Below are 12,246 nucleotides of genomic sequence, written 5' to 3' on the forward strand. Positions count from 1 at the left end.
TCCATAGTGACCAAGGTTTGATGTTCCTTCCTTGTTCTTAATCAGAAGTTTCTGATTCCTACGGCAAGGTTGGTTGTAAACCACCGGCAGCTGTTTGCACTCCTCCTGCTTTGAAAGGAGTGTTGCTTCTCCGAGGAGAAAGAAGTGTTTTGCACAGGGTTTGGAAAACCAGAAGTGAATGAATCTCTCCTAAGTCGCCGTTGCAGTTCTGTTTAGCTAGCACCAGTTCTTCTAGGTGTAGTAGTTGTTTTCTAAACGCCTGTTATGTGTGCTTTCATATATGTGGGGATCCTGATTGTCTAGAGTAATTGGCATTTTTCTGTCTCTGCTGCTTGATTGTTTAAATTCTGGAATAACTTTGTAGCAAGTAGTCTAGTGTTTGAAAACAAAGCGGAGGTTTTGGTGGGTTTTTTGTAGAATTTTTGCAGTCTGTTAAATTGTGCTTAAAACAAGGATTTATTGTTTCTATGCCATGCACACACTGTAAAGAAAGGAAATAATTAATAATATAGAAATAAAGAAAACTCCAAATAGGCAGACATACAAATAGATTCAGGAAAGCAATGAAACATAGGCGTTCATGTTTTGTTGTGAAAGGAACCCGCCTCCCTGTTTTCATTTGCTACCCGTGTTTGTACCTGTTCTTCTAATGGATTTTGAAGAAACAGGTTTTCTCTTTTTTTTTTTTTTTTAATAAAAGTATCTTAATTTTTGTGGAATAGGTCTACACTAAGGTTAGCTGCTTAATAGTTTGAGGGTTTTTTTTCACTTGGGTGTACATGTTATTGTTGGTATACTTGCACATTATGAAAAACAAACTAAACTGGACAGTTCACATTAACTAAGATTCAAATTCATTGTAAGAAGAAATAATTTGGTGGGTGACTGTGGGAAATGAATCCTTGTGAATTGTTGAAAATCCCCTGTTTGGGCTCTAGGGCTGGCTAAACCCATGGAAGTTCTGCAGCTGACTTGATGGGAATCAGCATTTTCCAATAATATGAATCAAAAACTTAAAAGAAAATAGCTACCCTCCATTCCTTTAGCAGTATATAATTGGAGAGTTCCTTTTTTCTTTTCCAGTAATGAACTATGATCTATGAGACTTGGTTTCTGTCAGCAACCTGGTTTGAGCCTGAAAGTGACTGGGAAAGCAGGGTAGCCTTTCAAGGCTTGTATAGTATCTTTTCCATAGCTAGTTACAGTCATACTTTTTAATACTGTAGCAGGTCTGGCTGTCGCTGTCTTCTGAGCGGTGAAAATAAGTAAAAATAGATGCAGACAGTAATCAGTTGCCTGTATTAATGTTTGATTTAAAATTCTGTAATTCAGGATATTGTAATTTTTCCTTTCATAGTTTTGTGATATTAAAAGCAAATCCATAGTTCTTAAGTTAACCTGTAAGAGTTTATTCTCTCTATAGAAAGTTGTTCATAAGATGGTTTTATTACTGAAGTTTCTGTATCTTGCTGCTGCATTACACATGCTTATAAATTTTTTGGGGGGAAAAAATTCCTTGTTTTAGACAGTAGATTTCCGCCATTTTCACAACTCCAATGAAAATTGTTGCCCAGCTTTCAATGAGAGATCTGGATGCCAGACTTGCTGTAACTAGTCTGAAGATGCTTGTTGTGGCCTATTTCAAAGCTCTAAAATAAATAAAGACAACAATACAAGTCTCACCTCTGTTTAGAAAATATGGTTCTTTGTTTTATAGATGTTCAGATCTGCAGGACCTGTAAAGTGATGCGTATCACAGCACCTGTAACTTTCTTCCTCATATAGTACTGTCAGATATAATTATAGCTTTCTCACTCTTTAATGAAAATCAGCAGTAAGAATTAATAATTTTAGAAAAATAACTCCATAATAAAATAAAGCAATTTACATGATACAGACTTATTTGAAATTATTTTACTCAATAGGTATCCTCTGTGTGTGCTACACATACAGATAGATATATCTGTAACTGCTTAGGTAATCAGAGAAATCTATCTTTGGAAAAAAAATACCATGTCAATTGTCACAAAACTTAAGGCTCCAACTTGACATCTTGAGTACTTCAGTTTAGAGAATTTAGGTTGCTTGTGTGCCTAGACTTGTGTATGTGTGTATATCTCTGCTTCTTTGTATGACTGTGCTCCTAAGTACTTTAGACTGAGACCCTGAAATCAAGTAAATACTCAGGCTGTGTGCCCGTTAGTGTTTTAGTTCAGAGCAGTAATACTGGTTTGAATTGCATCCCATCATCCTCACTTACTGCTTGGTATAAATTCACTGGACTCCCTTCAGAAGAAACCACACTCAAGTTTTGTTGTAGCAGGGTTAGCGCTACTGCAGGCACATAGCAAACATACTCAGCTCTAAACATAAGGGACTGAACAAGTGGTTTGTTCTCAGACAGCTTTAAAATACATGCATTGTAAGGATTTTTGGCCCAGTGAACCAAGCTAAATGTGATTTAACGTAAGCTCCCTGAACACACTTACAAATTAGATGCAGGGACTTTTGCACCAGCTGCTTCTCTCTACCGACCTGTTGCTGTTATGCCATTGTATTTACTACATACGTATTTACTAGACATAGCCTAATAGCTTATGTGAGTAGATTTCAATTTTAATAACTCATCGAGTTAGACTAAAGAACCCTTGTGTGCCACTTTAACCACTGTCACTTGTAATCTAACATTGACTTCTTTAAACTTGTCAAAGCTTGAATTTTTTTGCATGCCAGGAACATAAATTTGGAAAATACACATTTGTAATATAGTCTGTGGTCTTAAAAATTTCAATTCAAAGCAGCTTCTTTCTTCACCTTTCCTTCTGCCAGAAAGTGTTTCAAAATGGGAAGCTGGATTGAAAGTGCCACCTTATTCTTAGAAGGGTTGTGCCAGTGTTACTACCTTGTTAACTTAAGCAGCTGCAGAGCTGTGACATTTCTCCAAGCCTGGTTTGTACATTTATTCACGGACTTTGAAAAGTGCTACCCATAAGTTTTGTAAATGTACTTATTCATCGACATTTTATTTCAAGTGTATTTTACTGTAATATCCTGATAGATGGATTTAGATGTTCTTGTTTAAGCTGGCTAAACTGAGGGGCTGACAGACAGCTTTTTTATTAACTTATTAATGCTTACATGACTTGTACTTTTCTGCTGATTTTTTGGAGTGCTTATGTGTATCTTGCATGATTTGATGATTCTGAAAAGTCAAATTAACTTTTAATATTAAAGTAATATTTTAGCAAAGTCTGTGAGGGGTAAACCTAGCCAGAAAAGCTAACCTTTCATAGTGGGGTGAGTGGATCATGAGGTTGTAATGCATAATTAAGGCAATAATTTTGAGAGACTGTCTTGAGCTTAAACTTGTTGCAAATGACACAAACAGGTGCTCTCTGTGGCTGTTGTATTTTAAGAATTTCTTGATAGTTCTATAGCCACCATGGGTGGGATTCATCTCAATTATCTCTAGATATTTACAGAGTAGATACCCAAGTCTGAGCTAGTTACTTTGGTCTCTGTGTAATTACTGAATAGAGGTAGGCACTCTTGGACTGTATTTCATCTAACCAACTGTAGGAATCTATTTTAGATTGAGATGAATCACCCTAGAAATGTTGTATTTCATCTAGCCAACTGTAGAAATCTATTTTAGGTAGAGATGAATCACCCTAGAAATGTCTTCTTCCCTCCAAGATGGACTAGAATGGCTAGTTCAGATGTGGACATCTTTATTTGTTCAGATGAGTCTCACCTTTTATGGCTGGTGGAGTTTGGCCATACGCCTTTTCTAATATATCTTGTTTGTTTAGGCACTGAAGACCTTAAAACTGTTAGTGGAAAAAACAGCTCAGGAATGTGGCATGTGTTTAGAAAATATTATTGTCAGTAACTGGAAAAATGTTGCCTCCCAAGCCTTGCTTCTCAATGCATTGCATGTGATTTATGTAGAACCTTTGCTGAACACAGGAATGTGGTTGATTTCATATGTCTTTACTTCATATCCCACTCCTAAACTGTGGTTTCATGTGGCTTATTTGCAGTTCTTCACTTCCTCGCCAACTCCCTTGGGGATTGTAATTTTTTAATTTTGCTCTTTTCTTGTAGAAAAACAAGAGAGGTTGTAGTTCAGTAGGGTATGATTTTGTATGTTGATGTGATAAGAACTGTATATATTGATAACCATCCCTTAAATGCTTTGTTTGCCTGATTATGAAATACACTAAAGTTAGTCTTAATTATTTTTTTTTTTGTTATTTCTGATACACTTACCAGGGCGTTTTTCGTACAGTGTGCTTCCAATGTTTGGATGGTCTTGGCTTTTTTGCAGAAAGAATGATTACATGGAGTTTTTTGCAGTGTTACTTTCATCTGTCCTGATGTGTGTAAAATGCTTTTAAAATACTTCAGACTTGTAATATAGGTAAGCATATGTGCTTTACACTGAGAGCCAAACATAGATCATAAATAGACATATATATATATGAAGAACCATTCACTTATCATTAAAATTTGGTTATCAGTGTGCCAGGGTATTAGCAAAATTTTGAAATGAACAGGAATATTTTCTTTTTAAGTTCCAACTGAGAAATGGCAGGTTTTTTGACTTGCAAATCAGACTAGTGTAAGTAATAGCCTTTGGGGTGGTAAACAAAAATATCTCTGGTTGAATTAAAATGTTTCTAGTAGTTTAAAATTTGACTGATGATTTCAGTTTTCCAGGAAAATAAACTTGTAATACAGAATGGTCTTTCTGGATAGTATTTTTCATGAAGCAAGAATGCTGTGAAATTGGTAAACGTTTAGTTTGGCTTCTTAGGGGTGTTTGGTTTTGATGTTAATGGTTTGAAACTGTTCACAGAAATTAAAAATATAAGAAATTCAGCGAGGTGCACAAATGGAAGGTAAGAATCCAGCTTTTTTCCTATCATAGAAGCACACCCTGGTTATTGGGGTGCATTCTAGCTCATTCTCTGTGTGAACCCAAAGATTTTTAAATCCTTTATTCAGCTCTTCTGAAGTGGCATAGCTGAAGAAGTAAAGAAGTCTTTCATCACAGACTACATGAGGTTAAGACTCTCTTGGGGGAGAGAGTAAGCACCTTGGAATCACCTGCTATCATATTGATAGCTATTATAAAACCTTAAGGGATAATTTTAAACCACACTTACTGACTTCTCAAAGCTGACTTTGCTTTATGAGCTGTTTCTGTCTGCTTCTTGTTCAGTGAGTGGTAGGTCTTCTCTGTTAAATTCCAGATAATTACTTTTCTACTATATTTGGTAGTTCTGAAGCTTTAAATTAATTTCTCAATTTGTTTTCTTTGACGTTGTTTTTGGGTTTTGGTTTGGGGGGTTTTGAGAATCAATATAGACTGCATGCTGTACATGTCAGGGATCAATACAGTTTCTTTATATTTTTGTCTAGGATCAGTTCGCTATTTTATTGGCATTTAGTTAGATGGTATATAACATGGCATTTAGTTTGTCACAGTGGTAGTATTTGGGATTCAGTTTATCACCTAAGAATTTTAGTGTAGAAGTTCTTAATAGGTCATTGTTGCTGGTAGTCTAAACAGTTCTGGTTTTCTCAGTTAAGGAAAGAAGAGGGTGTTGTTGGGAAATGTAGAGGATGACAATAAAGTATTTAGAATTTGCCTTGAGTGTGAAGAAAAAATAGTAGTTACTTTGATAATATGAAGTATAAATTTGAAAAGCTGTAAATGATGCATTTCATTTTGTTTCTTTAAAGCAAAGTAGTTTAGAAAGCAGGCTGGCCATCTGTGTGCAATGGAGTATTTAGGTCAGTGGGTCTGTTCTGTCCTGCTTTGTTCCAGGACGAAGGGATCTGTTGTGCTGAAGGCATTCTTGTCTTTTATACATGTAGGTTTCTGTTTAGTAAGTACTTTTTCATGCTTATTCATGAAGCGTGATTATACTTCAATAGTTGAATCTAGTAACTGTAGGCTGCTATGACCTAAGTGAATTAAAACTACTCTTTATAAAGAAAGAGTTCCCTTGGAATTGTTGAGGTGGGTAGTTACATTTTTTTTAATATATAATTGCCTGAATTTATAGTAGAAATATAAAATGAGACTATTATGAAGTGACGATTAATCATAAAAATATTTCAAATTATCTACCATTTGTGCCTTTGTAGTTATAGTGATGTCATTTCTTTTAATGTGTTTTTTTTAATATCCCTAACTTGAATATGTTATGTATTTGAGGTAACCAAATTTTCTTTCTGTTGTAGATACCCAAAGGCTGTTATTTACTTATCAAGTATTTATTGATTGAGTTTCCTTTTTTTTTTTTTTTTAACTTCCTGCACGACTTAATGAGTTAAAGAGCTTTCTAAAATAAAACAGGGGCTGACTGTGTAGTCTGACTTGGTAGGGAGAGGATTAGTGGAAGGCCAGACAAGCTGTTGTTCAAGTATTAGCCTATTTTTGTTTAACACTCCAGATTCGTATTCTAGCAGAAAATGAGAACCTAGAAGGAATTTTTCTGGTGTTAGATGTGCTTACACTTAAGAGGAAAAAAACATACACTGTGTATCGTTCTTTTTACACATTTTTACCTGTCATTTACAGACAGCATAGATGCTAAAAAAAAAAAGCAAGCTCACGATAAAGTATCCAGTTTTTCTTCCTACAGATTTTGAAAGTACTCATCTTGGGTTTTGCCTCCTGCTGAAAGTAGATGTGCGCTTCTTGAAATGACCTCTCTCAATCCCCCATCTGTCCCTTGGTGGAGTTAATTCTTTATTGTTTCTAGATGTATCACATAGGATACTTTCCTCATTAATACATTAAGCCTAAAGGAGTGCCTGCACATTTGCTGAAACAGTTAATTCTGATTCTTTACCTAAATGTCAGCTGGATGATTCTTTGTGATAACTTTGCATGGAGGTAGAATAAAAGTGTAATAGTGCTTAGATTCCTTGAGACTGTTTTCTTTTCCTGGTAGGTTGCTAGGATTATTTTGGCTTGTGACTTCTTTTCTGTCCCTCCAGAAACAAAGCAGTTTTTATTGAGAGAATTGTGAAGGGAACTTTGAGGTAGAACGTGACAAGCTTTCAAGACTCATCTGACTTACATGACTGATGTTATGTATAATGGTATATTTTTATGTCAGAAACATAGTTATGGCAAACTTTTGGGGTTTGGATGTCCAGCTTGTTTAAAAAGCATAGTTCGCTATATATTTAAGTTTAATCTCATGTTAGTCATAGTGTTTTGATCTGCTAACTAATGCCACATCTTGTGATTTTGCAACAGGATGTTTGAGGTGCTGGGGGTTTTAAGTATAGTTCGCTAAGGTTGTGTAAGGAGGAGAATAAATGTATTTTATATTGCATTGGTGTGTTGATTGGGTTGATAAGATTGTTGCAGAACGGTGGGAAGACAATGTACTCTTTTCCGTATTTAGGTTGCAGCAGTACAACCTTTATGTTTTTTGTGTCAGAGGCGTAGAAGCCACCCATGGGCAATTTTTTTTTTTTTTTTCAAATGAAAATCAGAGTGCATAGATGATGGTATAGCTCTTATTGGGCACTGAGCTGCTTTTTCATCATTCATAGATAATTTCACAGTAGATGGAAAGACGTGCGTTGCTTCTGGAGTCCCCAGCCTCATGAATCCGATAACTAAGCCTGCTGCCATTGCTTCTTTCAATGCTTCTGCAGCTGAGATTCCAAGGAAGCGCAAAGGAAGTGATTCTGATAACCAGTAAGTAAATCAATTCTGTATGTATCTCAACATAAATTTGAGACATTCATCTATTTTTTATGCAGTATCTGATTGCATAAACTGTCTAATTATCTTTCCTTTATTTATTACAATTTCTTCCAAATGCATTCTTTGACAGTCCTGAGTTATTAAAAATAGAAAAATAATCCTTAAATCCAAGGGATACAGGTAGGATTCTATAATGCCATTTCCTGGCCTGAAGTGTCTGGATAATGTGTCTCTAATGCTGAGATTTCAGTCCTATTTTTTTTTCCTTCTTTGTCTGCTAGTAAAGGCAAGTTCTCTTTGCAGCAAGATGATGAGTTGTTTGGAATCTCACAAGTACACACTAGAATATCACCTAAAGTGTGAAACAAGATTACTAGTTAAGCCCTTTGATCTAGAACTGTGGAATCAGAACTGCTTCTTCAGTGACCAGGGTAGCCATTCACTAAATGTCCAGACAGACCTGTGACCTAAAAATGAGGACTGTCCTACAGTAGCGCTCAGTCTTTTTAAGTGGGTCATACTTGACTACTGAGATCACACTGTTAACTGTTTTCTCCTGTTTTATAACTGCTAAACAGATGCCAGTTAACCAAATAATCATTTACATAGAAAAAAAGATTTGTTAAAAGTGATCTATTCAAACCTCTATTAATCATCCAGAAGTAAGGGACACAACTCAGCGTGCACATCTAGTGCATTACAAATATCTCCGAACTAGCATGGTAAATCTATGTTTCAAAGAGGAGGAGGAGGTAGGAAATTTGCATGTATTTGTGATTATTAAAGCAATTCTCTGTAATCACTGCTTCTTCCATATATAGTCCATTGATGTACAGAATGTAGCTACACTGTGGATGTTGATATAATTGTCAACTTGGAGATTCAAGTGTTATCTTGTAGATCACAGAAAACTCCAGAAATACATTCACTTCTGAAAAAATAAATTCTCCAGTCTTTTTCAGTAGCACTTGTTGATTTTTATCTGTTCAGTAAAAGTGCTGGTTCATGAATAATGTTTCCATGAAGTTTGGATCTTTCTCTGATTTCGTGAAACTTTTGTTTTTTAAAAAAAATTATGTCCAAGTTGAAACACTAATTGCAAAAGTATTGTTCTATAAGAACTAGTCCTTAGTTTCTAAAACCTAATGATCTTGCTGAAAATAACGAACCAAGTGGGGCTTCCGCTAAAATTGTTTGGTGACTTTTTTTCATTGGGTATATCAAGTCATCTTTTTGTGCTTCAAACTATACTTTGCTTACTTTGTTACCTGTTTCTGCAGGGATGCAGTTGAAGCTGATGGTGATGCTCAGAAAAGGTATTTATTTATAAATGAATCCATTTCTGTTTTCGGTGCTATCAGTATGTTGCATTTTCCTGTTTGGCTAGATGAGCTGTGTGGTTTGCCTTAAGGAATGCTTTAAGTGCCGGTCTTTGTACAGCACAAGGTGATAAACGTAGCTAATTTAACAGGATGGATAGGCAAATCCAATGTTATCCAATGTTAAGGTTTTCTGATACTGCTTTCTAAGAATACACTCCCCTTTGCTTACGACTTTACCAGACTCGTTAGTACTGAATTTAAGGTAAGAATGGGAGTGAATGAAGAGCAACAGTTAAATGAGAAGACTAGGGCAGTGAAGGTCTCCTACTTTTCTCTGACTGGTACCTGTAAACATTTTTTGTTTTTAATGTTGCCAGGTGCTTTTTAAAATAGAGCTACCACAACTATGTTAAAAGAATGCTATTACAAGGTGGCAAACCAGAGTTAAGATTGGCTGTGCAGCATAAGTAAACCTGTTTTGTATAGATGTGATGGCATAGTTATTAATTGGATGATCACTTTAATGTGATTTCTTTTCTGCACCAGGATACCTTACCTGGACAACGTATTTGTTTATATGTAGCTGTGCAGTGTTCTTTTTATATAAAATAGAATATTTCAGTTGGAAGGCACCTAGAGTAATCATCTAGTCCAACTGCCTGACCACTTCAGGGCTGACCAAAACTTAAAGCGTGTCGCTAAGGGCGTTATCCAAGCACTGACAGTCTTGCGGCTTTGGCCACCTCTCTATGAATCCTGTTCCAGTGTTAGACCACCTTCTCGATAAAGTGATGCTTCCTAATGTCCTCCCCCGCCGCAGCTTTGAACCATTCCCATATGTCCTGTCTCACTGGATTACCAGGGAGAAGAGATCAGCACCTCCCTCTCTGCTTCGCTTCCCCAGGAAGCTGTAGAGCAATGAGGTCACCTCAGCATCCTTTTCTCCAGCCTAGACAAACCTAGAGTCCTTAGCCGCTCCACATAGGACAATCTTTCCAGCCCTTTCACCAGCTTTGCTGCTCTCTTCTGGATGCATTCAAGGACCTTCACATCCTGCTTAAATAGTGGGGCCTAGAATTGCATGCGGTATTCAAGGAGAGGCTGCACCAACACTGAATACAGCGGGGTAATCACCTCTGACCAGCTGGTTATGCTGTCTTTGCGCTCCAGATGTGGTTTACCACCTTGGCTGCCAGGACATGCTGCTGAGTCATGCTGAGCCTGCTGACAGCCAGGACCCCCAGATCCCTTTCTGCAGGGTAGTCAGTGTTTGGTACATGGCTTGTGGGATTGTGTGAAAATCTTTGGGGAAAAATTGTTTCTTTGTGGATTTTTTTCCATGGTGCTCATGATGGAAAAGTGTAACTAAAAATAATTCTCCTCTGTCTTTAAAACCTCTGCTTCCATTTTAGAAGAAATGGGGAACTATGTATAATATATTAATTGAGGAAAATAGAAGAAAAGCTGGTATTCCTTTTTTTTCCCCTGATTAATACAGGTTCTGTTCTTTCTAATACCAATTAAGTATTATATTATTTTAAGTATATATTATATTACGTTATAGCCATGAAGCAGAATTTCATCTTATATTCACATAGTCAAGGTAGTTTTAATCTAGCTATTTATATCAGTAACAACACAGCTGTTAGGACAGAGGCTATATAAGTCCTTTGAAGGCTGTGACTGATTGCCTGGGCAGCAAATTTGTTCTAGTTTCTTCCCCAAGTAGGGCTTCTGAGGGAGAAGGAGAATTAGTTAACAGGCTGTGTGCTGCATTGCAGTTGGTCTGGCTTCTCCTTACTGCTACTGCTCTTAGGGTCAGACAGTGTAACTTCTGTTGGAGTTCAAAGTATATGCACATTCCTGATAAAAGTTTATTTTAAAATAAAGGAAAAATATTAGTTATTGCCAGCTCATCTAAATCTAAAACAGTTTCACTGAAGAAAAGCCCTAGGGTCTTGTGAGCCCAGCCTACCTCCTGTCTTTGGGTTTATCAGACTGCCTAGAAAATTCTTGTGTTCCAGTGAAATCCCAGGTTGAAGAGCTGGATCTCTGATCTGTGTGTTAACTTTGCTCTGGCTGCTGGATCCTTGCTGGGGTCAGCACTTAGTTATAGGTGGAAGCAGCTTTTGCAGTCTTTCCTAAAGCCGTAATCTTCAACTGTCCTTCTACTTCCTACTTCTGTTTCCTCACAGGAGACAACTGCTGACTGATTCTGATTCAACATCTGCTTCTTCTAAAATGCTCATAGGCTAGCAGGTCTCTCCTCTGGAATGGAATTCAGAGTTAGACAAAGCTTAGGATGTTTCCACTGCTGAATTAAAAGTTGAAGAACTGTTGTAGAAAGATTAAAAATATTTGTATCAGTTTTTCTTTTGAAGAAAATAATAGCCAGTATTTGTATGGGAACTGCCTCTCTGCGAGTACCAAATCGCTCATACTGGATTGATTAGATAACTATTAGGCCACATTCTGAAATTCTTAATAGCTGGTGGTGAAGAATACAGTGATCTTGGGGCAATGATTTTTTATCTTCTCTTGTTTGAATAATCCTTCATATTTTCCTGCTGCAAAGTATTACTGTGATATAAGCCCTATAATTGTCTTGTATTTTAGGCCCAGTCTAGGCTAGGGTTGCTTTTTTCATCATTTGACAATAATATTTTGGAAATAAAAACATGAATAGATGATCTCTTGCAAAATTCTAGATAAAATCAAGCCTATACTTAAGTTACTTGAATGTTCCATTAATGTTGTTTTCTCCAGAATAAAAATAGCCCTGTAATTTTGAAATATCCCCTTAATATGTTTGCATAACTGTGAATATTGGAACCTATGTTTTGGTCTCTTTCTATTATGTATCACTTGCTAGGTAGGTTTTGTTTCATGAATTTTTATCGGTTGCTTTTGTTAAAGCCATGGTAAGTTTGTAGCATTTTCTATATCTTCTTGAATTCATGGGAGGAATAGAAGTGCCTAGTATTAAATATGCAATGTAAAATTTTATATCTTGTTTTCTCTAGGAGTGAAGATGAAGAACACGTTAAAATAAAAGATTTCAGGTACTAATTTACAATAAAAGTACATCTTGCTAGTAAATGCTGGGATTTACAATAGTAAAAGTGAGTAACATTCATTAAAACTGTCAAATATTTAACAGTAATTTTTTTTCTTTCCCTCCCG

General features: G+C 36.3%; 1 protein-coding gene across 6 annotated transcripts in view; it reads left to right on the top strand.

Annotated features, from left to right (window-relative positions):
* BMAL2 (basic helix-loop-helix ARNT like 2) overlaps positions 1-12,246 on the top strand; it is a 37,349-nt gene that overhangs the window by 774 nt on the left and 24,329 nt on the right. For 2 of the 6 annotated variants that reach the window (XM_056339661.1, XM_056339664.1), the window contains exons 2-4: positions 7,585-7,732; positions 9,022-9,057; positions 12,087-12,125. In XM_056339661.1, the coding sequence (XP_056195636.1) occupies positions 7,585-7,732; positions 9,022-9,057; positions 12,087-12,125 (223 nt within the window). Of the gene's footprint in view, positions 1-5,863; positions 5,883-5,933; positions 6,032-7,584; positions 7,733-9,021; positions 9,058-12,086; positions 12,126-12,246 lie in introns of those variants that run through there. The other 4 variants (XM_056339666.1, XM_056339665.1, XM_056339663.1 and 1 more) reach the window with 3 other exon arrangements.

This window comes from Falco biarmicus, chromosome 5 (genome assembly GCF_023638135.1).
Source record: "Falco biarmicus isolate bFalBia1 chromosome 5, bFalBia1.pri, whole genome shotgun sequence".
NCBI classification, from domain to species: Eukaryota; Metazoa; Chordata; class Aves; order Falconiformes; family Falconidae; genus Falco; species Falco biarmicus.